The sequence below is a fragment of the Pleurodeles waltl genome, chromosome 9 (genome assembly GCF_031143425.1).
Source record: "Pleurodeles waltl isolate 20211129_DDA chromosome 9, aPleWal1.hap1.20221129, whole genome shotgun sequence".
Taxonomy (NCBI): Eukaryota; Metazoa; Chordata; class Amphibia; order Caudata; family Salamandridae; genus Pleurodeles; species Pleurodeles waltl.
In genome coordinates, this window is record NC_090448.1 from 1142015810 (window position 1) to 1142043701 (window position 27892).

General features: G+C 48.2%; 1 protein-coding gene across 9 annotated transcripts in view; it reads right to left on the reverse strand.

The window, feature by feature from the left end:
- Positions 1 to 27892, reverse strand: part of RBM25 (RNA binding motif protein 25) — a 443084-nt gene that overhangs the window by 68904 nt on the left and 346288 nt on the right. For all 9 annotated transcript variants that reach the window (XM_069208940.1, XM_069208932.1, XM_069208935.1 and 6 more), the window contains one exon: positions 12026 to 12176. In XM_069208940.1, the coding sequence (XP_069065041.1) occupies positions 12026 to 12176 (151 nt within the window). The remainder of the gene's footprint in view (positions 1 to 12025; positions 12177 to 27892) is intronic.

Sequence of the window (27892 nt, forward strand, 5' to 3'; positions counted from 1 at the left end):
GTACCTTGAATTGGTAATGTATTCCTTTGAATACAAACCTTAGGTATTTCCTGTGCGATGGGTGTATTGGTATATGGAAATAAGCATCCTTGAGGTCTAAAGTTGCCATGTAGTCGTGCAGTTTTAGCAATGGCAATACTTCTTGTAGTGTGACCATGTGGAAGTGGTCTGATTTGATGAAAGTGTTCACTACTCTGAGGTCTAGGATTGGTCTCAGCGTTTTGTCCTTCTTTGGTATCAGAAAGTACAGTGAGTAAACTCCTGTGTTTATTTGTGTGTTTGGCACTAATTCGATTGCATTCTTTTGCAATAGTGCCTGCACTTCTATCTCCAGGAGATTGGAATGGTGTGTTGTTAAATTTTGTGCTTTTGGTGGTATGTTTGGAGGGAATTGTAGAAATTCTATGCAATAACCATGTTGGATAATTGCTAGAACCCAAGTGTCTGTAGTGATTTCCTCCCATGCTTTGTAATAATGACCTATTCTTCCCCCCACTGGTGTTGTGTGGAGGGGGTGAGTGACATGTGAGTCATTGTTTAGTAGTAGGGGTTTTGGGGCTTTGAAATCTCCCTCTATTTCTAGGGAATTGCCCTCCTCTATATTGTCCCCGAAAACCTCCTCTATACTGTCCCTGGTAAGTGGACGGTGTTGCTTGTGAGGTGCTGGCTTGTGTGCTTTGACCCCGAAACCCCCCTCGAAAGGGCGTTTTACGGAATGTGCTGTAATTCCCTCTGCTCTGCGGGGAGTAGAGTGCGCCCATGGCTTTGGCAGTGTCCGTATCTTTTTTGAGTTTCTCAATCGCTGTGTCCACTTCTGGACCGAACAGTTCTTTTTCATTAAAAGGCATATTGAGAACTGCTTGTTGAATCTCTGGTTTAAATCCAGACGTTCGGAGCCATGCATGCCTTCTGATAGTTACAGATGTATTAATTGTCCGTGCAGCTGTATCTGCAGCGTCCATGGAGGAACGTATCTGGTTGTTGGAGATGGTCTGTCCCTCCTCAACCACTTGTTTTGCCCTATTTTGGAAGTCTTTGGGCAGATGTTCAATGAGATGTTGCATCTCGTCCCAGTGGGCTCTGTCATAGCGCGCAAGTAGTGCCTGGGAGTTCGCGATGCGCCACTGGTTTGCAGCTTGTGCTGCGACTCTCTTACCAGCTGCATCGAACTTGCGGCTTTCTTTATCTGGGGGTGGTGCATCTCCAGATGTGTGAGAGTTGGCCCTTTTTCTAGCTGCTCCTACAACAACAGAGTCTGGTGGCAGCTGTGTTGTGATGAAAACCGGGTCCGTAGGAGGCGGCTTATACTTTTTTTCCACCCTTGGTGTGATTGCCCTACTTTTGACCGGGTCCTTAAATATGTCTTTTGCGTGCCGGAGCATACCAGGGAGCATAGGCAGGCTTTGGTAGGAGCTGTGGGTGGAGGAGAGTGTGTTGAACAAGAAATCATCCTCGACCTGTTCTGAGTGGAGGCTTACGTTGTGAAATTGTGCTGCTCTAGCCACCACCTGAGAGTACGCGGTGCTGTCTTCTGGTGGAGATGGTTTTGTAGGGTATGCCTCCGGGCTGTTATCTGACACTGGGGCGTCGTATAGGTCCCATGCGTCCTGATCTTGGTCACCCTGGCTCATGGTGGTGTGAGCTGGGGAGTGTGATGGCGTTTGTGCTGGTGAAACGTTAATCACGGGCGGAGGAGAGGGTGGTGGTGTAACTGTTTTCACCACTTTTGGTTGTGGTGCTTGTTCCGTCTGGAACTCCAACCTTCTCTTTCTCCTAATGGGGGGAAGGGTGCTTATTTTTCCTGTCCCCTGCTGAATGAAGATACGCTTTTGCGTATGGTCCACATCAGTTGCTTGTAGCTCTTCCTCAAACCTATGCTTTTGCATTTGGGAGGTTAGCGAGTGCTCTTCTGTATAAGAGCCTGAAGCTGGGTCGCTTGCAGTTTGTTTCGGCATCGAAACTTTGTCTGCGTGTTTTTTCGGCTCTGAGGTGACTTTTTTCCTTTTCGGGGCCGAAACCTCTCGGCGTCGATCTGTTTCGGTGCCGCTGTCTCGGCGTCGAGCCGTGTCCACACCGGCATCTCGGTGTCGAGGCTTGTCTCCAGCACTTTCTCGGTCCCGAGAAGGCTGCGTGCCGGTGTCTCGACCGGAGTCGGACGATCTCGGCACTGTTTGGGCCTTTTTCGGTGCCGACAGTCGGTCACCGAATTTATGGGTCGAGCCATGGCCTGGTGGCAGTGGCGTCCCCTGGGCCTTGTAAATGTTTCTTTGTGTGGTTTTCGACGTCTTACTCACCGGTTTGTGTATCGTCGAATCCTTCGGAGTCTGAGTCTTGGATCGAGAAGGTACCTTCCTCTTCTTGTTCCTCGAACTCCCGTTGGGCTGTCGGTGCGGACGCCATTTGAAGTCTTCTGGCTCGACGGTCTCGGAGTGTTTTTCGGGACCGGAACGCACGACAGGCCTCGCAGGTGTCTTCGCTGTGCTCAGGTGACAGGCACAGGTTGCAGACCAAGTGTTGGTCTGTGTAGGGGTATTTATTGTGGCATTTGGGGCAGAAACGGAACGGGGTCCGTTCCATCGGCGTTCTTCAGCACGCGGTCGGGCCGACCAGGCCCCGACGGAGGATCGAAAAACTACCCCGAAGGGCACCGGAGCTCTTCGATCTTCGATGCGGTGTGGAATCTAAGTACGCCGATCCCGAACGCAACAATACCGACGAAAATCTTCCGAAATTAACTATTTTTTCCGTTCCGAAACTCGGAGCGACAGGAACACGTCCGAACCCGATGCGGAAAAAAAACAATCGAAGATGGAGTCGACGCCCATGCGCAATGGAGACAAAAGGAGGAGTCACTCGGTCCCGTGACTCGAAAGACTTCTTCGAAGAAAAACAACTTGTAACACTCCGGCCCAACACCAGATGGCGAGCTATTGCAGAACATGCGTATCTACAGCGACAGATGCCATCGAACAGAGGGTTACAGGGGAAGCAGCTTTCTTCTGATGGATACTTCCAATCGCAGATCCCACACCTTGTGGATAGATACCACAAGGATCCTAGGCTGGTCGGTCTGTGGAATTGCTCAAACTAAAAAGTACTCTTGGATCAAGCAGGCAAAATGCCCATCGACAGACAGGGCTGTTGAGGCAGCAGCTCTTTGTGAACGTGTGCACTGATTCCAACTTAGTGTTCTAATATATCTAACAGGCATACAACATGACACTGCAGTAGTAGCAATCTTGACCCTGGAGTAGTGGGCCATTTGGCTTTCTGGAGGCTTCTTTGCTAGTGTGTAGCAGATACTTATGCATAGATCTGGGAAAGTGCCCCTTTCTGGCAGTCACCCCCACTTTTTGCCTGCTATGTGATGCAATTTAGACCGAAATACACTGGGCTCCTGCTAACCAGGTTCCCAGTGCCAGATCTCCTCTCCTAAAACTGTGCAGTTGTTCCGCAACTGGAAAAAACCTTTTAGCACCCCGTAAGTCACTAATTGTAGGAAGTTGGCTCTGTATGCACTATTTCAAAGTAAGGAATAGTATGCACAGAGTCCAAGGGTTCCCCTTAGAGGTAAGATAGTGGCAAAAAGAGATAATACTAATGCTCTATTTTGTGGTAGTGTGGTCGAGCAGTAGGCTTATCAAAGGAGTAGTATTAAGCATTTGTTGTACATACACATAGACAATAAATGAGGCACACACACTCAGAGACAAATCCAGCCAATAGGTTTTGTTATAGAAAAATATATTTTCTTAGTTTATTTTAAGAACCACAGGTTCAAATTCTACATGTAATATCTCATTTGAAAGGTATTGCAGGTAAGTACTTTAGGAACTTGGAATCATTACATTAGCATGTATACTTTTTACATAAAACACAATAAGCGGTTTTAAAAGTGGACACAGTGCAATTTTCACAGTTCCTGGGGGAGGTAAGTTTTTGTTAGTTTTGTCAGGTAAGTAAATCACTTACAAGTCTCAGGTTTGGGTCCAAGGTAGCCCACCGTTGGGGGTTCAGAGCAACCCTAAAGTTACCACACCAGCAGCTCAGGGCCGGTCAGGTGCAGAGGTCAAAGAGGTGCCCAAAACACATAGGCTGCAATGGAGAGAAGGGGGTGCCCCGGTTCCGGTCTGCCAGCAGGTAAGTACCCGCGTCTTCGGAGGGCAGACCAGGGAGGTTTTGTAGGGCACCGGGGGGGACACAAGTTCACACAAAAAGTACACCCTCCGCGGCACTGGGGCGGCCGGGTGCAGTGTAGAAACAAGCGTTGGGTTTTCAATGTAAATCAATGAGACCAAGGGATCTCTTCAGCGTTGCAGGCAGGCAAGGGGGGGGGGGCTCCTCGGGGTAGCCACCACCTGGACAAGGGAGAGGGCTTCCTGGGGGTCACTCCTGCACAGGAGTTCCGTTCCTTTAGGTGCTGGGGGTGCAGGGTCTTTTCCAGCCGTCGGGAAATGGAGTTCAGGCAGTCGCGGTCAGGGGGAGCCTCGGGATTCCTTCTGCAGGCGTCGCTGTAGGGGCTCAGGGGGGACAACTTTGGTTACTCAGTCTCGGAGTCGCCGGAGGGTCCTCCCTGAGGTGTTGGTTCTCCACCAGTCGAGTCGGGGTCGCCGGGTGCAGTGTTGCAAGTCTCACGCTTCTTGCGGGGAGTTGCAGGGGTCTTTAAATCTGCTCCTTGAAACAAAGTTGCAGTTCTTTTTGGAGCAGTGCCGCGGTCCTCTGGAGTTTCTTGGTCTCTTGGAAGCAGGGCAGTCCTCTGAGGATTCAGAGGTCGCTGGTCCTGGAGAAAGCGTCGCTGGAGCAGGGTTCTTTAGAAGGCAGGAGACAGGCCGGTAGGACTGGGGCCAAAGCAGTTTGTGTCTTCTTTCTTCTTCTGCAGGGGTTTTCAGCTCAGCAGTCTTCTTCTTCGGTAAGTTGCAGGAATCTAAATTCTTAGGTTCAGGGAAGCCCTTAAATACTAAATTTAAGGGCGTGTTTAGATCTGGGGGTTAGTAGCCAATGGCTACTAGCCCTGAGGGTGGGTACACCCTCTTTGTGCCTCCTCCCAAGGGGAGGGGGTCACATTCCTATCCCTACTGGGGGAATCCTCCATCTGCAAGATGGAGGATTTATAAAAGTTAGAGTCACCTCAGCTCAGGACACCTTAGGGGCTGTCCTGACTCGCCAGTGACTCCTCCTTGTTATTCTCATTATTTCCTCCGGCCTTGCCGCCAAAAGTGGGGCCGTGGCCGGAGGGGGCGGGCAACTCCACCCAGAGCAGGCTTTGTTTCTGTCCTCAAAGAGCACAAAGGCTCTCACCGCATGAGGTCAGACACTCGTCTCTCAGCAGCAGGCTGGCACAGACCAGTCAGTCCTGCACTGAACAATTGGGTAAAATACAGGGGGTATCTCTAAGATGCCCTCTGTGTGCATTTTTTAATAAATCCAACACTGGCATCAGTGTGGGTTTATTATTCTGAGAAGTTTGATACTAAACTTCCCAGTATTCAGTGTAGCCATTATGGAGCTGTGGAGTTTGTTTTTGACAGACTCCCAGCCCATATACTCGTATGGCTACCCTGCACTTACAATGTCTAAGGTTTTGCTTAGACACTGTAGGGACATAGTGCTCATGCACATATGCCCTCACCTGTGGTATAGTGCACCCTGCCTTAGGGCTGTAAGGCCTGCTAGAGGGGTGACTTACCTATGCCACAGGCAGTGGGAGGTTGGCATGGCACCCTGAGGGGAGTGCCATGTCGACTTAGTCATTTTCTCCCCATCAGCACACACAAGCTGGCAAGCAGTGTGTCTGTGCTGAGTGAGGGGTCCCTAGGGTGGCATAAGACATGCTGCAGCCCTTAGAGACCTTCCCTGGCATCAGGGCCCTTGGTACCAGGGGTACCAGTTACAAGGGACTTACCTAGGTTCCAGGGTTGTGCCAATTGTGGAAACAATGGTACATTTTAGGTGAAAGAACACTGGTGCTGGGGCCTGGTTAGCAGGGTCCCAGCACACTTCTCAGTCAAGTCAGCATCAGGCAAAAAGTGGGGGGTAACTGCAACAGGGAGCCATTTCTTTACACACTACAATCTGGCAAGCCCAAACTACTCAACCACATTACCACAAAAGAGCATTAGGGCTCTCATTTGTGCCTCGGTTAACCGAGTGGGGGTTGCCTGGACTCTGCTCAGTGCACCTCGTTTTGGTCTACTATATAAAGAGCCAGCTTCATCTGGAGATGGACTCAGTCAGGGATGGATTCTGCACCGCCTTACACTTCTTTGCCCCAGAGAAACCTAGAAAGAGAATCATCCACCCAATGTTCTATGGTATGATCAGTGTAAAGATTGAGTGCCCCTCTTAGAGTCCAAAGAATGCAGTCTTACTTTCAAGGAATGAGGCAATGCAAAGAAAGTTGGTAGTGATGGCTTACTCAACATGAGTGTCAACTCTATTGGTAGGAACGCAAATAGAATCCTTAATACCAGTTTGTCAGGTAAAAGGTTCAAACGTGAGGCTGGACCTAAACAGCTTGCGGTTCACTCAATGTAGGAAAGTACCCTCTTTCTTGGCATGGTTACTCCCATTCTCTGCCTGTTGTCGGTGTGTTTTACTGTGTCTACTGGGATTCTGCTAACCTGGACTCGAGTTGCTTTGCTCGCTCCTGTAAACTGTACCTTACTCTTCCCATAATTAGCATACTGGTTCCCCCCTGACACCCCCCCCCCAAAGCCACTGGTTTGCTTTGAAGAGCACATTGGGTGCCCTCTGTACATAAACCAGTCCACACCCAGGACCCAATCGCATGCAGTTTTATAGGTATAACTATATAGCATGCAAACAATATGTGGAAACAGGCTTTCAACAAATATTCATCATTTGCACATCACTGTAGGAAACTGTCCCTCTTGACATGGCCACCCCACTTTTTTTGGCCACTGGTTCAGCGTTTTTTCGACTGAAGGTGCATTAGGTTCCTACTAACCAGATCCCAGTGCTCTTTCCCTAAGAAAACGTAAAAGGTTTAATTGTCTAAACTGACACACAATGTATACAAAGGCCCTAGGTACCAGAGGTACCATTTACTAGGGGACATATAAGGGTGCGAAGAAGGCTACTTAAGGGCTGCTGCATGTATTGTGCCACCCTAAGGAACCCCTTACAAACTGCATGCAGCCTATTGTAGAATGCGTGTCCTGGTGCAAACATGGTACACATTGCGTGCAATGCCCAAGTCACTGGACTCGTATGCAAGTCACTCCTAAAGCAGGCCTTAGAGCCCTAAGGCAGGGTGCACTATATTTGACGTGAGGACATATCTGCAATAACAGATATGCCACTGTGATGTCTAGTTTTATTACTTAACCATATGTGAACAGGGAAGCCATCTTAGGTAATGGGCACTAGTCAACAAGAGTTACCCAGCTACATAATGGCTTCACTGAAACCAATGGTGTTTGGAATCAAACATCTTATCTTAATAAACCTGTACTGATGGCAGTATTGGATTTATTATGACATGCACCAAGAAGGCACCTTACAGGTGCCACCAAAAACATACTTATCCTCTGGTGTGCTAGCTGGCTGGTTTTGATTAGCCTGCCACCGCAAATGAGTTCCTGACCCCCTGGAGATGAAAGACCCTGCTCTCCAAGGTCACAATCAATGACTGCTCTGGCAGGAGTTATCACCTCTACCAACAGGATCAACCAATAAATCAGGGATTTGTAAAGCACAGCTAGTCACCCGTGAGGGTCGCAAGGCGCTCGGGGGCCTGAGGATCAGTCGAAGAGCCTGGTCTTGAGGTCCTTCCTGACCTGTGACAGGATGGGGGATTGCCAGAGGTGGATGGGGAGGGTGTTCCAGGTGGCGATGTGGGAGAAGGATCTTCCTCCAGCTGTGGTTTTCAGGATGCGGGGATGTTGGCGACGGCCTGGTCAGCGGAGTGGAGTTGTCTGGCGGGAGTGTAGAAGGAGAGTCTGTGGTTGAGGTAGGCTTGCCCGGTGTTGTGTAGGGCCTTGTAATCGTGGGTCAGGAGCTTGAAGATTATTCTCTTGGCAGCCAATGTAAGTCTCTCAGAAGGGCGGGCGTGTGGCTGTCTCATGTGGCATTCTTGATGAGACGGGCGGAGGCGTTTTGGATGCGTTGTAGTCTTTTTTGGGTCTTGGAGGTTGTCCCGACGTACAGTGCATTGCCGTAGTCAAGGCGGTTGCTGACGAGGGCCTGGGTGACAGTCCTTCTGGCTTCAGTGGGGATCCACTTGTAGATTTTTTCAAAGCATGCGCAGGGTGTGGAGCAACCTGATGAGACGGCTGTCAGTCCAATGAGATCGATGAGTCTAAGAGGACACCAAGATAGCGGGCGTGGTCGGTGGGAGATTGCAAACATTTATGCTTGTGTACTTGGTTAAGCAACACAAGGAAAACAGCATTAGAGAGTAAGAAATTCGTTTACATCAAGAAAAAGGCTCACCTTAATGAAACAGATGACGCAGCACAGCCTGTTCCATGGCCGAATCGCCACGCTGTGCTGACTCAAGACAGTAGTGCTGCATAAATGAATGATCAGTCTTCCATGTTGCAGCTCAGCTTATCTTAACCAGAGATGACTGCGAACAGAGCAGCTGAGGTTGACACGGCTCTTGTAGTGTGTGTAAATAGACAGTCTGGTCAGTAGCTTGCCAGAGTGGCAAAACAATGGTTGTTGAAATCCACCATACCACTGTTGTCTTTGTTACTGCTGTTCCCTCACACCTATGACTATAAGACTAGAAGTTGATCTGTTCTTTGGAACTGCCTAGTGCGGTGAAGATGAAACTTCATAGTTTGATGGCCAGTGTGTGAAGAGTTCTTTCAGCTGGTGTAGAAGTATTAAATAAAATGTTCACAATAGGACTAGTTCATTAAGATGGAAATGAGAAGGAGCATTTGGGATGCATCTTGGATTTGTTCTGAGAAGGACAAAGTCATCTGTGAAATGTAGGAAGGGTTCTTTAAATCGTATAGGCCTGTATATCACGAACTCCCCTGAAGTGAGAGAAAGAAGAGTGGCCATGTGCAAAATGTCACCTCAGCTTTATATATCTGTTCACAGGGATTTCATTAATTGAGAAAGAACAATGTTGAGATGCCACTACAGAGGAGGTGGTCGCAGAGGAGGAAAAGTGCGAAACAACCCTTTCATAAACTGCTTAATGAGTCTGGAGGAGCAGAGTGAAGCCGTGTTTGCGGAACACCTGCATCTTGAGATTGCAGCCAGGTGAACTTTAACCGAGGCATGGGCGAGTCTGGATTTGGCAAGCGAGAGAGCAGCTAAGGGATGATCTGTTTAGGAGAAGCCTCACAAGGGTGCAAGCTGTTTTTGCTGGCACCAAACACAGATCCTTTTCCACTTCAGTCTGCAAGTCTTGTTTGTACTTTCAGCCAGTGCTCTGGACAGCACCACCCTACATTCCTGATCAATAGTCATGTTCCAGGATTGATAGAACTCAGGAGCCATGCGTGCAACTGGAAAGAGGCTGGTGTTTGTTTCTTGGGAAGTTGAATGGGTTTGATCACAGATGAAAATCAGCTCTCTGAACCAGTGCTGTCTGGGCCACCAGGTAGCTATTATAGGAAGACACGGCAACACTCAGTTTTCATCTTCATGGGAAACAAGGGAAGGTGGGAGAAGTGTATTAAAGGTCCTGGGCCATTGCATTGAAAGGGCATTCCTCCACGTTTAAGGGTGGGGGTATCGACTGGTATGGAACTGGCATTTGGCATTTGTAGCAAAGAGATCTAATGCCAGTTGGGCCCAGTTTGAAGATTGTGTCCACCTCCAGTTGATCCAGCTCTCATTCGTGGCAACTGTCTCTGGCCTACGGTGTCTGAAAGAGCACTGTTGATGCCAGACATGTGTTATGTCCTCAGAGAAATCTAGTGCAGCATGAGCCAATCACAGAGAGATTTGGCTTCTTGTGAAAGGGTAGGGATGATGTTCCTCCCTGTCTGTCCCCATCTGTCATGTTGTCCGTACAGACCAGCACAGATGAGCCTGATATTCGTGGGAGAAAGGCCAGGAGCGTGAGAAATATTGCTTTAACTATAAGAGACTGATCTGCATTAGGTTCCCTTTCTGAATCGCCCAGCTACATTTCTTGTACAATCACTCATAGTTGAGCACTGAATGCCAAGTCATCCTTTATTTTCAACACTGGTATGTTCTTTCCCATTTGACCTTTTTCCTTCCTCTGAGCTTCATCCACTTTTGCAGCCAAGGCAGAGCATATGCATGTGGTATTGCGTTAGCACTGCCCCAGGCAAAAGCCAGTAGAGTGCTGTAAAGAGTCCAAGACAAGCATAAAGGCAGGAGCTGATAGGAAGGAAGCTGGTTTGTGGAATGTTAATGTATTACGATTTAGTGTTCTTTAAAGAAGTGCATTTTCACTTTTTTTCTAAACTGGAGCAACGTTAGGGGTACTACTGATGGATACAGGAATGTTGTTCCAGATCTGGTTGCATAGACAGAAAAGGCCTACAGTCTTGTGTTTTATTGTATTATTTAACACTTCTTAGTCTGCAGTCTGATGGCATCTTGCCGGCAGGTTGGCAGAAAACCACCAGAGAAAGCGAGCTTGTCTAGGTTAAGGGGTGCTGATCGTGAAGGTTTGCCACCAACGGTACCTAGTTTCTTTGGTCTTTAAAGTCCTACTAAGTGTTGTGACTTAAAGTTTAAGGTTTTTGTTTTAGGGAATCTTTGAAGCCAATATCTTCACCTGACCCACCACGAACACGCAGAATAGTGGGCACATGCTTCTTCGTTGTCAGCACATCCTCTTACAATGCCTTTTCCAGCAAATTTATGGTCTCCAAGTCAATTGCATCCATATCCTCGGTTTAAGATCCCTATTATTCCCAGGCCTTAACTATTTCCTCTATGATGCCCTCTTGGATAGAGATCCAAGTCCTTATGTCCCACTTTGCCTGGGACAGAGCCTAGTGTGCCCAACACTGCTTCTCCCCAACTGGTCCTCGGAAGGAAAACCTACCACACTTCAAACCATGCGAGTGTCCTCTGTCAGTTGATGTTGGAGCAAAATCTAAAAGGGTGTTTTTTCCATTAGTTCCCTTAGTCAGAGGAGGTCTAAGAATAATTTCTTACCCCAGCTTTTTATTCTGTTGTTGAAGCCCGACCAAAAAAATATACTATCCCCACTAATTTTTCTCATCTTTCTAGTCCTTTTTTCTAAGGCTGTTGTAGCATCAACATTACTTATCGGCATTTGATGCAGATACCTGCAGCACCCCAGCTGTTTCCTCATTGGTCAACCTGAAGCCTGGGACACTATCTCCAAACTCCAATGTCAGGGGGGGGAAAAAAACAAAAGTAACCTAAAGGTGGTTACTACATATGAGGGCATTGCAGGCTTATGTTACACAGCAAAGGGGCTGGGATTGCATATTTCTGATCAATACTCAAGAGAGGAAGCAGAGCACGATTTGAGTCAGTTCCAGACAGAACCACTAAATTGCAAAGTAATTCAGGATCTGAATCTAGAAAAGATTCATGCTGGGGGGGGGGAGGGGGGGACACAGGAAGCAGTGTAGGCAGCCTTAAGTGTGCAGATAGTCTCACTCAAATCCCTTTCACACAAGAAATTTAAATTAAAGCATCGCTGGGAGAGGTTTTTTTTTTTTCCAGTTCTGCCTGCATGTGGGCATTAGTACCAGTTGTGAAGAGACTGCACAATGAATATCAAAGCAGTGGTGGTGTAACAAAGACCCCTTCAGCCCCCATGGTGTTGGGGCGAGGGGGAAGAGGCAGAAGGACAAGCTCCAGGGGACCCCATTTCAGCATAGTACCCTGCTTGAGAGCTCCTGGGTGAGTCTAGAGCAGGGGCCCCTTAATTTACTGTGCCAGGGGCGCGTTAAGTTTAGTTATGTCACTGTATCAAAGATGCTTTAGTGACAGATAGCGATCCAACAATAAATTCAAACAGTCCACACAACAGTGCAGTAAGCCAGCCACCACCATTTAACAAGCCAAACTTCCAATTACATACTCGCTGAAGCTCAGCATCTGGGTCCGGATGTCCTTCAGCTAAAAGCCGCTGCCTGATTTCCTCAAGTTCTTCTTTCTCCCGTTTCCTGTCCCGCTCATCCGCTTCCATTTCTTTCTCTCGATCTCGCAACCTCTTCTGAAATGCACTTCCCCTGTAGGATCAACAAATTAAACGTTAAACAATCCATCATAAAGGCAGAAACAACAGTAGACTGAATTTGAAAAACGTGAAGTTTAACCACCAACTAAATTTAAACTGATGCACTCTTCAGGTTAGAACGTCAAATGATTCCAATTTAGTTTTCTGATTTTCTACTACGTACAGGCCATTGAAAGCATGAAAATGAAAAATACCAGTTGTTTCAGGAATAAAATATGCAAAAATAATCTGTGGTGGTGTCAAAAAGAAAGCAGGATATTTGGCCACAAACTAGCACAGCGTCTACCTTGATTATCAGGAGAACCTGAAGTAGGTTTAATAAATACTATGTATGTATTGAGGTAGCTGTGAAAAGGAATCACAATGCTGGATGCCAGACAAATGACAGTAATTTGCCTCACATGTGCCATTTCATTCCATTAAAATCTTCATAAAGGTAAAGGATATTTAGGTGAAAGACTGGACTTCATTAGGTAAAGTTAAGGCAAATTGGCCATTGTTTTCATTACCCAAGCTTGTGATGCTACATGGTCCCATGCAAGCACAGGGCATAAAAACAAGGGACAAACATAGGAGGTGCAGAAAGAGACATACTGATACATATTTATGCGTACTGATATGGGGAAAGTCTGTTCACATGTGTAAGGAAATGCCTCCTTGGCATGGTTGCCCCCTGACTTTTTGCCTTTGCTGATGCTATGTTTACAATTGAAAGTGTGCTGAGGCCTGCTAACCAGGCCCCAGCACCAGTGTTCTTTTCCTAACCTGTACTTTTGTATCCACAATTGGCAGACCCTGGCATCCAGATAAGTCCCTTGTAACTGGTACTTCTAGTACCAAGGGCCCTGATGCCAAGGAAGGTCTCTAAGGGCTGCAGCATGTCTTGTGCCACCCTGGAGACCTCTCACTCAGCACAGACACACTGCTTGCCAGCTTGTGTGTGCTAGTGAGGACAAAACGAGTAAGTCGACATGGCACTCCCCTCAGGGTGCCATGCCAGCCTCTCACTGCCTATGCAGTATAGGTAAGACACCCCTCTAGCAGGCCTTACAGCCCTAAGGCAGGGTGCACTATACCATAGGTGAGGGTACCAGTGCATGAGCATGGTACCCCTACAGTGTCTAAACAAAACCTTAGACATTGTAAGTGCAGGGTAGCCATAAGAGTATACGTCTGGGAGTTTGTCAAACACGAACTCCACAGCACCATAATGGCTACACTGAAAACTGGGAAGTTTGGTATCAAACTTCTCAGCACAATAAATGCACACTGATGCCAGTGTACATTTTATTGCAAAATACACCCCAGAGGGCACCTTAGAGGTGCCCCCTGAAACTTAACCGACTGTCTGTGTAGGCTGACTAGTTCCAGCAGCCTGCCACACTAGAGACATGTTGCTGGCCCCATGGGGAGAGTGCCTTTGTCACTCTGAGGCCAGTAACAAAGCCTGCACTGGGTGGAGATGCTAACACCTCCCCCAGGCAGGAGCTGTAACACCTGGCAGTGAGCCTCAAAGGCTCACCCCTTTGTCACAGCCCAGCAGGGCACTCCAGCTTAGTGGAGTTGCCCGCCCCCTCCGGCCACGGCCCCCACTTTTGGCGGCAAGGCTGGAGGGAACAAAGAAAGCAACAAGGAGGAGTCACTGGCCAGTCAGGACAGCCCCTAAGGTGTCCTGAGCTGAGGTGACTAACTTTTAGAAATCCTCCATCTTGCAGATGGAGGATTCCCCCAATAGGGTTAGGATTGTGACCCCCTCCCTTTGGGAGGAGACACAAAGAGGGTGTACCCACCCTCAGGGCTAGTAGCCATTGGCTACTAACCCCCCAGACCTAAACACGCCCTTAAATTTAGTATTTAAGGGCTACCCTGAACCCTAGAAAATTAGATTCCTGCAACTACAAGAAGAAGGACTGCCTAGCTGAAAACCCCTGCAGAGGAAGACCAGAAGACAACAACTGCCTTGGCTCCAGAAACTCACCGGCCTGTCTCCTGCCTTCCAAAGAACTCTGCTCCAGCGACGCCTTCCAAAGGGACCAGCGACCTCTGAATCCTCTGAGGACTGCCCTGCTTCGACGACGACAAGAAACTCCCGAGGACAGCGGACCTGCTCCAAAAAGACTGCAACTTTGTTTCAAGAAGCAGCTTTAAAGAACCCTGCAACTCCCCGCAAGAAGCGTGAGACTTGCAACACTGCACCCGGCGACCCCGACTCGGCTGGTGGAGAACCAACACCTCAGGGAGGACCCCCGGACTACTCTACGACTGTGAGTACCAAAACCTGTCCCCCCTGAGCCCCCACAGCGCCGCCTGCAGACGGGATCCCGAGGCTTCCCCTGACCGCGACTCTCTGAAACCTAAGTCCCGACGCCTGGAAAAGACCCTGCACCCGCAGCCCCCAGGACCTGAAGGACCGGACTTTCACTGGAGAAGTGACCCCCAGGAGTCCCTCTCCCTTGCCCAAGTGGAGGTTTCCCCGAGGAAGCCCCCCCTTGCCTGCCTGCAGCGCTGAAGAGATCCGTTGATCTCTCATAGACTAACATTGCAAACCCGACGCTTGTTTCTACACTGCACCCGGCCGCCCCCGCGCTGCTGAGGGTGAAATTTCTGTGTGGGCTTGTGTCCCCCCCGGTGCCCTACAACACCCCCCTGGTCTGCCCTCCGAAGACGCGGGTACTTACCTGCAAGCAGACCGGAACCGGGGCACCCCCTTCTCTCCATTCTAGCCTATGCGTTTTGGGCACCACTTTGAACTCTGCACCTGACCGGCCCTGAGCTGCTGGTGTGGTGACTTTGGGGTTGCTCTGAACCCCCAACGGTGGGCTACCTTGGACCAAGAACTGAACCCTGTAAGTGTCTTACTTACCTGGTAAAACTAACAAAAACTTACCTCCCCCAGGAACTGTGAAAATTGCACTAAGTGTCCACTTTTAAAGTAGCTATTTGTCAATAACTTGAAAAGTATACATGCAATTGAAATGATTCAAAGTTCCTAATGTACTTACCTGCAATACCTTTCAAACAAGATATTACATGTTAAATTTGAACCTGTGGTTCTTAAAATAAACTAAGAAAAGATATTTTTCTATAACAAAACCTATTGGCTGGATTTGTCTCTGAGTGTGTGTGCCTCATTTATTGTCTATGTGTATGTACAACAAATGCTTAACACTACTCCTTGGATAAGCCTACTGCTCGACCACACTACCACAAAATAGAGCATTAGTATTATCTCTTTTTACCACTATTTTACCTCTAAGGGGAACCCTTGGACTCTGTGCATGCTATTCCTTACTTTGAAATAGCACATACAGAGCCAACTTCCTACATTGGTGGATCAGCGGTGGGGTACAAGACTTTGCATTTGCTGGACTACTCAGCCAATACCTGATCACACGACAAATTCCAAAATTGTCATTAGAAATTGATTTTTGCAATTTGAAAAGTTTTCTAAATTCTTAAAAGACCTGCTAGGGCCTTGTGTTAGATCCTGTTTAGCATTTCTTTTAGAGTTTAAAAGTTTGTAAAAGTTTGAATTAGATTCTAGAACCAGTTGTAGATTCTTAAAAAATATTCCAACTTTTAGAAGCAAAATGTCTAGCACAGATGTGACTGTGGTGGAACTCGACACCACACCTTACCTCCATCTTAAGATGAGGGAGCTAAGGTCACTCTGTAAAATAAAGAAAATAACAATGGGCCCCAAACCTACCAAAATACAGCTCCAGGAGCTGTTGGCAGAGTTTGAAAAGGCCAACCCCTCTGAGGGTGGCAACTCAGAGGAAGAGGATAGTGACTTGGAGGAAAATTCCCCCCTACCAGTCCTATCTAGGGAGAACAGGGTCTCTCAAACCCTGACTCCAAAAATAATAGTCAGAGATGCTGGTTCCCTCACAGGAGAGACCAACACCTCTGAAATCACTGAGGATAACTCCAGTGAAGAGGACATCCAGTTAGCCAGGATGGCCAAAAGATTGGCTTTGGAAAGACAGATCCTAGCCATAGAGAGGGAAAGACAAGAGATGGGCCTAGGACCCATCAATGGTGGCAGCAACATAAATAGGGTCAGAGATTCTCCTGACATGTTGAAAATCCCTAAAGGGATTGTAACTAAATATGAAGATGGTGATGACATCACCAAATGGTTCACAGCTTTTGAGAGGGCTTGTGTAACCAGAAAAGTGAACAGATCTCACTGGGGTGCTCTCCTTTGGGAAATGTTCACAGGAAAGTGTAGGGATAGACTCCTCACACTCTCTGGACAAGATGCAGAATCTTATGACCTCATGAAGGGTACCCTGATTGAGGGCTTTGGATTCTCCACTGAGGAGTATAGGATTAGATTCAGGGGGGCTCAAAAATCCTCTAGCCAGACCTGGGTTGACTTTGTAGACTACTCAGTAAAAACACTAGATGGTTGGATTCAAGGCAGTGGTGTAAGTAATTATGATGGGCTGTACAATTTATTTGTGAAAGAACACCTGTTAAGTAATTGTTTCAATGATAAACTGCATCAGCATCTGGTAGACCTAGGACCAATTTCTCCCCAAGAATTGGGAAAGAAGGCGGACCATTGGGTCAAGACTAGGGTGTCCAAAACTTCCACAGGGGGTGACCAAAAGAAAGGGGTCACAAAACCTCCCCAGGGGAAAGGTGGTGAGACAGCCAAAAATAAAAATAGTCAAGAGTCTTCTAAAGGCCCCCAAAAACCTGCACAGGAGGGTGGGCCCAGAGCCTCTTCACAAAACAATCCTGGGTACAAGGGTAAAAACTTTGATCCCAAAAAGGCCTGGTGTCGAAACTGTAGTCAGTCTGGACACCAAACTGGAGACAAGGCCTGTCCCAAGAAAAGTTCCACTCCAAACTCCAATCCAGGTAACACTGGAATGGCTAGTCTCCAAGTGGGATCAACAGTGTGCCCAGAGCAAATCAGGGTCCACACTGAAGCTACTCTAGTCTCTGAGGGTGGGGTGGATTTAGCCACACTAGCTGCCTGGCCGCCTAACATGCAAAAATACAGGCAGCAGCTCTTTATTAATGGGACAAGTGTAGAGGGCCTGAGGGATACAGGTGCCAGTGTCACCATGGTGACAGAGAATGAAAATGTCACTTACCCAGTGTACATCTGTTCGTGGCATCAGTCGCAGTAGATTCGCATGTTCTGCAATAGCTCGCCATCTGGTGTTGGGCCGGAGTGTTACAAGTTGTTTTTCTTCGAAGAAGTCTTTCGAGTCACGGGACCGAGTGACTCCTCCTTTTGTCTCCATTGCGCATGGGCGTCGACTCCATCCTCGATTGTTTTTCCCCGCAGAGGGTGAGGTAGGAGTTGAATTGTAGTAATAGTGCCCATGCAATGGAGTGACTAAGTATGCACTTATTTAAGGTTGAGATGATACATATATAAATAATTGAAGGTAACTTCCAAACTGCTACAGGCTCCCGGGGAGGCGGGTGGGCACATGCGAATCTACTGCGACTGATGCCACGAACAGATGTACACTGGGTAAGTGACATTTTCAGTTCGATGGCATCTGTCGCTGTAGATACGCATGTTCTGCAATAGACTAGTAAGCAGTTATTTCCCCAAAAGCGGTGGATCAGCCTGTAGGAGTGGAAGTAGTCTGAAATAATGTCCTTAATACAGCTTGACCTACTGTGGCTTGTTGTGCGGATAACACGTCTACACAGTAGTGCTTGGTGAATGTGTGAGGCGTAGACCATGTGGCTGCCTTACATATTTCTTGCATTGGGATGTTTCCTAGAAAGGCCATGGTAGCACCTTTCTTTCTGGTTGAGTGTGCCCTTGGTGTAATGGGCAGCTGTCGTTTAGCTTTAAGGTAGCAGATTTGGATGCATTTAACTATCCATCTGGCTATACCTTGTTTTGAAATTGGGTTTCCTGCATGAGGTTTTTGAAATGCAATAAAGAGTTGTTTAGTCTTTCTGATGTTCTTTGTTCTGTCAATGTAATACATTAATGCTCTTTTGACATCTAATGTATGTAGTGCCCTTTCAGCTACGGTATCTGGCTGTGGAAAGAACACCGGAAGTTCCACTGTTTGATTTAGATGGAACGGTGAAATAACCTTTGGCAAAAATTTAGGATTGGTCCTTAGGACGACTTTATTTTTGTGTAGTTGTATAAAAGGTTCCTGTATAGTAAACGCCTGAATCTCGCTTACTCTTCTCAGGGAAGTAATGGCGATGAGAAATGCCACCTTCCAGGTTAGGAACTGTATGTCGCAGGAGTGCATGGGTTCAAAAGGTGGACCCATAAGTCTAGTTAGGACAACATTTAGGTTCCATGAAGGAACAGGTAGTGTTCTTGGTGGTATAATTCTCCTAAGGCCCTCCATGAATGCTTTAATGACTGGTATTTTATATAGGGAAGTTGAATAGGTAGTCTGCAGGTATGCAGATATTGCTGCAAGGTGAATCTTAATGGAAGAGAAAGCTAGGTTAGATTTTTGTAAGTGAAGCAAGTAACCCACTACATGTTCTGGAGTTGTGTGTAATGGTTGTATTTGATTAATATGGCAGTAGCAAACAAACCTCTTCCATTTACTTGCATAGCAGTACCTGGTGGATGGCCGTCTTGCTTGTTTTATGACTTCCATACATTCTTGGGTAAGTTGTAAGTGCCCGAATTCTAGGATTTCAGGAGCCAGATTGCTAGATTCAGCGATGCTGGATCTGGGTGTCTGATCTTTTGGTTGTGCTGTGTCAACAGATCTGGCCTGTTGGGCAATTTGACGCAGGGTACCACTGATAGGTCTAGCAGCGTTGTGTACCAGGGTTGCCTTGCCCAAGTTGGTGCTATCAATATGAGTTTGAGTTTGCTTTGACTGAGTTTGTTTACCAGGTAAGGAAGGAGAGGGAGAGGAGGAAAAGCGTAAGCAAATATCCCTGACCAGTTCATCCATAGGGCATTGCCTTGGGATTGTTTGTGTGGGTATCTGGATGCGAAGTTTTGGCATTTTGCGTTCTCCCTTGTCGCAAACAAGTCTATCTGAGGTGTTCCCCAGAGTTTGAAATAAGTGTTCAGTATTTGGGGGTGAATTTCCCATTCGTGGACCTGTTGGTGATCTCGAGAGAGATTGTCTGCGAGTTGATTTTGTATCCCTGGTATAAACTGTGCAATTAGGCGAATTTGGTTGTGAATTGCCCAATGCCAAATTTTTTGTGCTAACATGCTTAACTGCGTGGAGTGCGTCCCTCCCTGCTTGTTTAGATAATACATTGTTGTCATGTTGTCTGTTTTGACGAGAATGTATTTGTGAACTATTATTGGTTGGAAAGCTTTTAGTGCTTGAAAAACTGCAAGAAGTTCTAGGTGATTGATATGCAGTTTTGTTTGATGTACGTTCCATTGTCCTTGTATGCTGTGTTGATCGAGGTGTGCTCCCCACCCTGTCATGGAAGCATCTGTTGTTATTACGTATTGTGGCACTGGGTCTTGAAAAGGCCGCCCCTTGTTTAAATTTATGTTGTTCCACCACAGAAGCGAGAGGTAAGTTTGGCGGTCTATTAACACCAGATCTAGAAGGTGACCCTGTGCTTGAGACCACTGTGATGCTAGGCATTGTTGTAAGGGCCTCATGTGCAGTCTTGCGTTTGGGACAATGGCTATGCATGATGACATCATGCCTAGGAGTTGTAATACCATCTTTGCTTGTATGTTTTGTGTTGGATACATGCGTTGTATGATGGTGTTGAAATTTTGAATTCTTTGTGGACTTGGAGTGGCTACTCCTTTTGATGTGTCTATTATGGCTCCCAGGTATTGTTGTACCTTGCGTGGCCGAATCTTGGATTTTGTGAAATTGACGGTGAACCCTAGTTTGAAGAGGATTTGTATGATATGATTTGTGTGATTTGAGCACTCTATTAACGAATGGGCCTTGATTAGCCAGTCGTCTAGATATGGGAACACATGTATTTGCTGCCTTCTGATGTGTGCAGCGACTACCGCTAGACATTTGGTAAAGACTCTTGGTGCGGTTGTTAATCCGAAAGGCAGTACCTTGAATTGGTAATGTATTCCTTTGAATACAAACCTTAGGTATTTCCTGTGCGATGGGTGAATTGGTATATGGAAATAAGCATCCTTGAGGTCTAAAGTTGCCATGTAGTCGTGCAGCTTTAGCAATGGCAATACTTCTTGTAGTGTGACCATGTGGAAGTGGTCTGATTTGATGAAAGTGTTGACTACTCTGAGGTCTAGGATTGGTCTCAGTGTTTTGTCCTTCTTTGGTATCAGAAAGTACAGTGAGTAAACTCCTGTGTTTATTTGTGTGTTTGGCACTAATTCGATTGCATTCTTTTGCAATAGTGCCTGCACTTCTATCTCTAGGAGATTGGAATGGTGTGTTGTTAAATTTTGTGCTTTTGGTGGTATGTTTGGAGGGAACTGTAGAAATTCTATGCAGTAACCATGTTGGATAATTGCTAGAACCCAAGTGTCTGTAGTGATTTTCTCCCATGCTCTGTAATAATGACCTATTCGTCCCCCCACTGGTGTTGTGTGGAGGGGGTGAGTGACATGTGAGTCACTGTTTAGTAGTAGGGGTTTTGGGGCTTTGGAATCTTCCTCTATTTCTAGGGAATTGCCCTCCTCTATATTGTCCCCGAAAACCTCCTCTATACTGTCCTTGGTAACTGGACGGTGTGGCTTGTGAGGTGCTGGCTTGTGTGCTTTGACCCCGAAACCCCCCTCGAAAGGGCGTTTTACGGAATGAGCTGTAATTCCCTCTGCTCTGCGGGGAGTAGAGTGCGCCCATGGCTTTGGCAGTGTCCGTATCTTTTTTGAGTTTCTCAATCGCTGTGTCCACTTCTGGACCGAACAGTTCTTTTTCATTAAAAGGCATATTGAGAACTGCTTGTTGAATCTCTGGTTTAAATCCAGACGTTCGGAGCCATGCATGCCTTCTGATAGTTACAGATGTATTAATTGTCCGTGCAGCTGTATCTGCAGCGTCCATGGAGGAGCGGATCTGGTTGTTGGAGATGGCCTGTCCCTCCTCAACCACTTGTTTTGCCCTATTTTGGAAGTCTTTGGGCAGATGTTCAATGAGATGTTGCATCTCGTCCCAGTGGGCTCTGTCATAGCGCGCAAGTAGTGCCTGGGAGTTCGCGATGCGCCACTGGTTTGCAGCTTGTGCTGCGACTCTTTTACCAGCTGCATCAAACTTGCGGCTTTCTTTATCTGGGGGTGGTGCATCTCCAGATGTGTGAGAGTTGGCCCTTTTCCTAGCTGCTCCTACAACAACAGAGTCTGGTGGCAGCTGTGTTGTGATGAAAGCCGGGTCTGTAGGAGGCGGCTTATACTTTTTTTCCACCCTTGGTGTGATTGCCCTACTTTTGACCGGGTCCTTAAATATGTCTTTTGCGTGCCGGAGCATACCAGGGAGCATAGGCAGGCTTTGGTAGGAGCTGTGGGTGGAGGAGAGTGTGTTGAACAGGAAATCATCCTCGACCTGTTCTGAGTGGAGGCTTACGTTGTGAAATTGTGCTGCTCTAGCCACCACCTGAGAGTACGCGGTGCTGTCTTCTGGTGGAGATGGTTTTATAGGGTATGCCTCTGGGCTGTTATCTGACACTGGGGCGTCGTATAGGTCCCATGCGTCCTGGTCTTGGTCACCCTGGCTCATGGTGGTGTGAGCTGGGGAGTGTGATGGCGTTTGTGCTGGTGAAACGTTAATCACGGGCGGAGGAGAGGGTGGTGGTGTAACTCTTTTCACCACTTTTGGTTGTGGTGCTTGTTCCGTCTGGAACTCCAACCTTCTCTTTCTCCTAATGGGGGGAAGGGTGCTTATTTTTCCTGTCCCCTGCTGAATGAAGATACGCTTTTGCGTATGGTCCGCATCAGTTGCTTGTAGCTCTTCCTCAAACCTATGCTTCTGCATTTGGGAGGTTAGCGAGTGCTCTTCTGTATAAGAGCCTGAAGCTGGGTCGCTTGCAGTTTGTTTCGGCGTCGAAACTGTGTCTGCGTGTTTTTTCGGCTCCGAGGTGACTTTTTTTCCTTTTCGGGGCCGAAACCTCTCGGCGTCGATCTGTTTCGGTGCCGCTGTCTCGGCGTCGAGCCGTGTCCACACCGGCATCTCGGTGTCGAGGCTTGTCTCCAGCACTTTCTCGGTCCCGAGAAGGCTGCGTGCCGGTGTCTCGACCGGAGTCGGACGATCTCGGCACTGTTTGGGCCTTTTTCGGTGCCGACGGTCGGTCACCGATTTTATGGGTTGAGCCATGGCCTGGTGGCAGTGGCGTCCCCTGGGCCTTGTAAATGTTTCTTTGTGTGGTTTTCGACGTCTTACTCACGGTTTGTGTATCGTCGAATCCTTCGGAGTCTGAGTCTTGGATCGAGAAGGTACCTTCCTCTTCCTGTTCCTCGAACTCCCGTCGGGCTGTCGGTGCGGACGCCATTTGAAGTCTTCTGGCTCGACGGTCTCGGAGTGTTTTTCGGGACCGGAACGCACGACAGGCCTCGCAGGTGTCTTCGCTGTGCTCAGGTGACAGGCACAGGTTGCAGACCAAGTGTTGGTCTGTGTAGGGGTATTTATTGTGGCATTTGGGGCAGAAACGGAACGGGGTCCGTTCCATCGGCGTTCTTCAGCACGCGGTCGGGCCGACCAGGCCCCGACGGAGGATCGAAAAATTACCCCGAAGGGCACCGGAGCTCTTCGATCTTCGATGCGGTGTTGAATGTAAGTATGCCGATCCCGAACGCAACAATACCGACGAAAATCTTCCGAAATTAACTATTTTTTCTGTTCCGAAACTCGGAGCGACAGGAACACGTCCGAACCCGATGGCGGAAAAAAAACAATCGAGGATGGAGTCGACGCCCATGCGCAATGGAGACAAAAGGAGGAGTCACTCGGTCCCGTGACTCGAAAGACTTCTTCGAAGAAAAACAACTTGTAACACTCCGGCCCAACACCAGATGGCGAGCTATTGCAGAACATGCGTATCTACAGCGACAGATGCCATCGAACACTGGTTTCCCCTGGCCAATACCTGACTGGAAAAACTTATACAGTCACCAATGCTGACAATCAAACTAAAGCACATCCCATGGCAATGGTAACTTTAGAATGGGGAGGGGTCAATGGCCTGAAACAGGTGGTGGTCTCCTCAAACATCCCAGTAGACTGTCTGCTTGGAAATGACCTGGAGTCCTCAGCATGGGCTGAGGTAGAGCTAAAAACCCATGCAGCCATGCTGGGTATCCCTGAACTGGTGTGTGTAAAAACAAGAGCACAATGCAAGGCACAGGGTGAAAAAGTAGAGCTGGAGTCTGGAAGAATGGCCCAGCCTACCAAGAGAAAAGCAAAGTCAGTTGGGAAACCAACTGCAACACAGTCAGAAAAAGAGAACCTCTCTTTTCAGGAAGAAGTTCTGCCCTCTGAGGGAACTGAGCCTTTGGAGCTTGAACCTTATCAGGTTGAGCTCTTAGGCCCAGGGGGACCCTCAAGGGAGGAGCTGTGTAAGGGACAAGAAACCTGTCCCTCTCTTGAAGGCCTTAGGCAGCAAGCTGCTGAAGAGTCCAAGGGCAAGAAAAATGGAACACATAGGGTCTATTGGGAAGATGGACTCCTGTACACTGAGGCCAGAGACCCCCAAACCTGGTGCCACTAGGAGAGTGGTAGTGCCTCAGTCGTTCAGAGAGTTTATTCTGACCTTAGCCCATGATATTCCCCTTGCTGGGCATTTGGGACAAACCAAGACATGGGAGAGGTTAGTCAACCACTTCTACTGGCCCAATATGTCCCAGAAGGTTAAGGAGTTTTGCCTCTCCTGCCCCACCTGTCAATCCAGTGGTAAGACAGGTGGGCAACCAAAGGCCCCCCTCATTCCACTTCCAGTGGTGGGGGTCCCCTTTGAAAGAGTGGGTGTCGACATAGTTGGTCCACTGGAACCTCCCACAGCCTCAGGAAATATGTACATCCTAGTAATAGTGGATCATGCTACTAGGTATCCTGAAGCTATTCCCCTTAGGTCGACTACTGCCCCTGCAGTAGCCAAGGCCCTCATTGGTATCTTTACCAGAGTGGGTTTCCCTAAGGAGGTGGTGTCTGACAGAGGTACCAACTTCATGTCAGCATACCTAAAACACATGTGGAATGAGTGTGGAGTGACTTACAAATTCACTACACCATACCATCCACAAACTAATGGCTTAGGTGAGAGATTCAACAAGACATTAAAAGGCATGATCATGGGGCTCCCAGAAAAACTCAAAAGGAGATGGGATGTCATCTTGCCATGTCTGCTTTTTGCTTACAGAGAGGTGCCACAGAAGGGAGTAGGATTCTCACCCTTTGAACTTCTGTTTGGTCATCCTGTAAGGGGACCGCTTGCTCTTGTTAAAGAAGGCTGGGAGAGACCTCTCCATGAGCCTAAACAAGACATAGTGGACTATGTACTTGGCCTTCGCTCTAGAATGGCAGAGTACATGGAAAAGGCAACCAAAAACCTTGAGGCCAGCCAACAGCTCCAGAAGTTTTGGTATGACCAAAAGGCTGCACTGGTTGAGTTCCAACCAGGGCAGAAAGTCTGGGTTCTGGAGCCTGTGGCTCCCAGGGCACTCCAGGACAAATGGAGTGGCCCTTACCCAGTGCTAGAAAGGAAGAGTCAGGTCACCTACCTGGTGGACCTGGGCACAAGCAGGAGCCCCAAGAGGGTGATCCATGTGAACCGCCTTAAGCTCTTCCATGACAGGGCTGATGTGAATCTGTTGATGGTAACAGATGAGGATCAGGAGGCAGAGAGTGAACCTCTCCCTGATCTTCTGTCATCAGACCCAAAAGATGGCTCAGTAGATGGAGTGATCTACTCAGACACCCTCTCTGGCCAACAGCAAGCTGATTGTAGGAGAGTCCTACAACAGTTTCCTGAACTCTTCTCCTTAACCCCTGGTCAGACACACCTGTGTACCCATGATGTGGACACAGGAGACAGCATGCCTGTCAAAAACAAAATCTTTAGACAGTCTGACCATGTTAAGGAAAGCATCAAGGTGGAAGTCCACAAGATGCTGGAATTGGGAGTAATTGAGCGCTCTGACAGCCCATGGGCTAGCCCAGTGGTCTTAGTCCCCAAACCTCACACCAAAGATGGAAAGAAAGAGATGAGGTTTTGTGTGGATTACAGAGGGCTCAATTCTGTCACCAAGACAGATGCTCATCCAATTCCTAGAGCTGATGAGCTCATAGATAACTTAGGTGCTGCCAAATTCTTAAGTACCTTTGACTTGACAGCAGGGTACTGGCAAATAAAAATGGCACCTGGAGCAAAAGAGAAAACAGCATTCTCCACACCTGATGGGCATTATCAGTTTACTGTTATGCCCTTTGGTTTAAAGAATGCCCCTGCCACCTTCCAAAGGTTGGTGAATCAAGTCCTTGCTGGCTTGGAGTCATTTAGCACAGCTTATCTTGATGATATTGCTGTCTTCAGCTCCACCTGGCAGGATCACCTGGTCCACCTGAAGAAGGTTTTGAAGGCTCTGCAATCTGCAGGCCTCTCTATCAAGGCATCCAAATGCCAGATAGGGCAGGGAACTGTGGTTTACTTGGGCCACCTTGTAGGTGGAGGCCAAGTTCAGCCACTCCAACCCAAGATCCAGACTATTCTGGACTGGGTAGCTCCAAAAACCCAGACTCAAGTCAGGGCATTCCTTGGCTTGACTGGGTATTACAGGAGGTTTGTGAAGGGATATGGATCCATTGTGACAGCCCTCACTGAACTCACCTCCAAGAAAATGCCCAAGAAAGTGAACTGGACTGTGGAATGCCAACAGGCCTTTGACACCCTGAAACAAGCAATGTGCTCAGCACCAGTTCTAAAAGCTCCAGATTATTCTAAGCAGTTCATTGTGCAGACAGATGCCTCTGAACATGGGATAGGGGCAGTTTTGTCCCAAACAAATGATGATGGCCTTGACCAGCCTGTTGCTTTCATTAGCAGGAGGTTACTCCCCAGGGAGCAACGTTGGAGTGCCATTGAGAGGGAGGCCTTTGCTGTGGTTTGGTCCCTGAAGAAGCTGAGACCATACCTCTTTGGGACTCACTTCCTAGTTCAAACTGACCACAGACCTCTCAAATGGCTGATGCAAATGAAAGGTGAAAATCCTAAACTGTTGAGGTGGTCCATCTCCCTACAGGGAATGGACTTTATAGTGGAACACAGACCTGGGACTGCCCATGCCAATGCAGATGGCCTTTCCAGGTTCTTCCACTTAGAAAATGAAGACTCTCTTGGGAAAGGTTAGTCTCATCCTCTTTCGTTTGGGGGGGGGGTTGTGTAAGGAAATGCCTCCTTGGCATGGTTGCCCCCTGACTTTTTGCCTTTGCTGATGCTATGTTTACAATTGAAAGTGTGCGGAGGCCTGCTAACCAGGCCCCAGCACCAGTGTTCTTTCCCTAACCTGTACTTTTGTATCCACAATTGGCAGACCCTGGCATCCAGATAAGTCCCTTGTAACTGGTACTTCTAGTACCAAGGGCCCTGATGCCAAGGAAGGTCTCTAAGGGCTGCAGCATGTCTTGTGCCACCCTGGAGACCTCTCACTCAGCACAGACACACTGCTTGCCAGCTTGTGTGTGCTAGTGAGGACAAAACGAGTAAGTCGACATGGCACTCCCCTCAGGGTGCCATGCCAGCCTCTCACTGCCTATGCAGTATAGGTAAGACACCCCTCTAGCAGGCCTTACAGCCCTAAGGCAGGGTGCACTATACCATAGGTGAGGGTACCAGTGCATGAGCATGGTACCCCTACAGTGTCTAAACAAAACCTTAGACATTGTAAGTGCAGGGTAGCCATAAGAGTATAGGGTCTGGGAGTTTGTCAAACACGAACTCCACAGCACCATAATGGCTACACTGAAAACTGGGAAGTTTGGTATCAAACTTCTCAGCACAATAAATGCACACTGATGCCAGTGTACATTTTATTGCAAAATACACCCCAGAGGGCACCTTAGAGGTGCCCCCTGAAACTTAACCGACTGTCTGTGTAGGCTGACTAGTTCCAGCAGCCTGCCACACTAGAGACATGTTGCTGGCCCCATGGGGAGAGTGCCTTTGTCACTCTGAGGCCAGTAACAAAGCCTGCACTGGGTGGAGATGCTAACACCTCCCCCAGGCAGGAGCTGTAACACCTGGCGGTGAGCCTCAAAGGCTCACCCCTTTGTCACAGCCCAGCAGGGCACTCCAGCTTAGTGGAGTTGCCCGCCCCCTCCGGCCACGGCCCCCACTTTTGGCGGCAAGGCTGGAGGGAACAAAGAAAGCAACAAGGAGGAGTCACTGGCCAGTCAGGACAGCCCCTAAGGTGTCCTGAGCTGAGGTGACTAACTTTTAGAAATCCTCCATCTTGCAGATGGAGGATTCCCCCAATAGGGTTAGGATTGTGACCCCCTCCCCTTGGGAGGAGGCACAAAGAGGGTGTACCCACCCTCAGGGCTAGTAGCCATTGGCTACTAACCCCCCAGACCTAAACACGCCCTTAAATTTAGTATTTAAGGGCTACCCTGAACCCTAGAAAATTAGATTCCTGCAAACTACAAGAAGAAGGACTGCCTAGCTGAAAACCCCTGCAGAGGAAGACCAGAAGACGACAACTGCCTTGGCTCCAGAAACTCACCGGCCTGTCTCCTGCCTTCCAAAAAACTCTGCTCCAGCGACGCCTTCCAAGGGACCAGCGACCTCTGACTC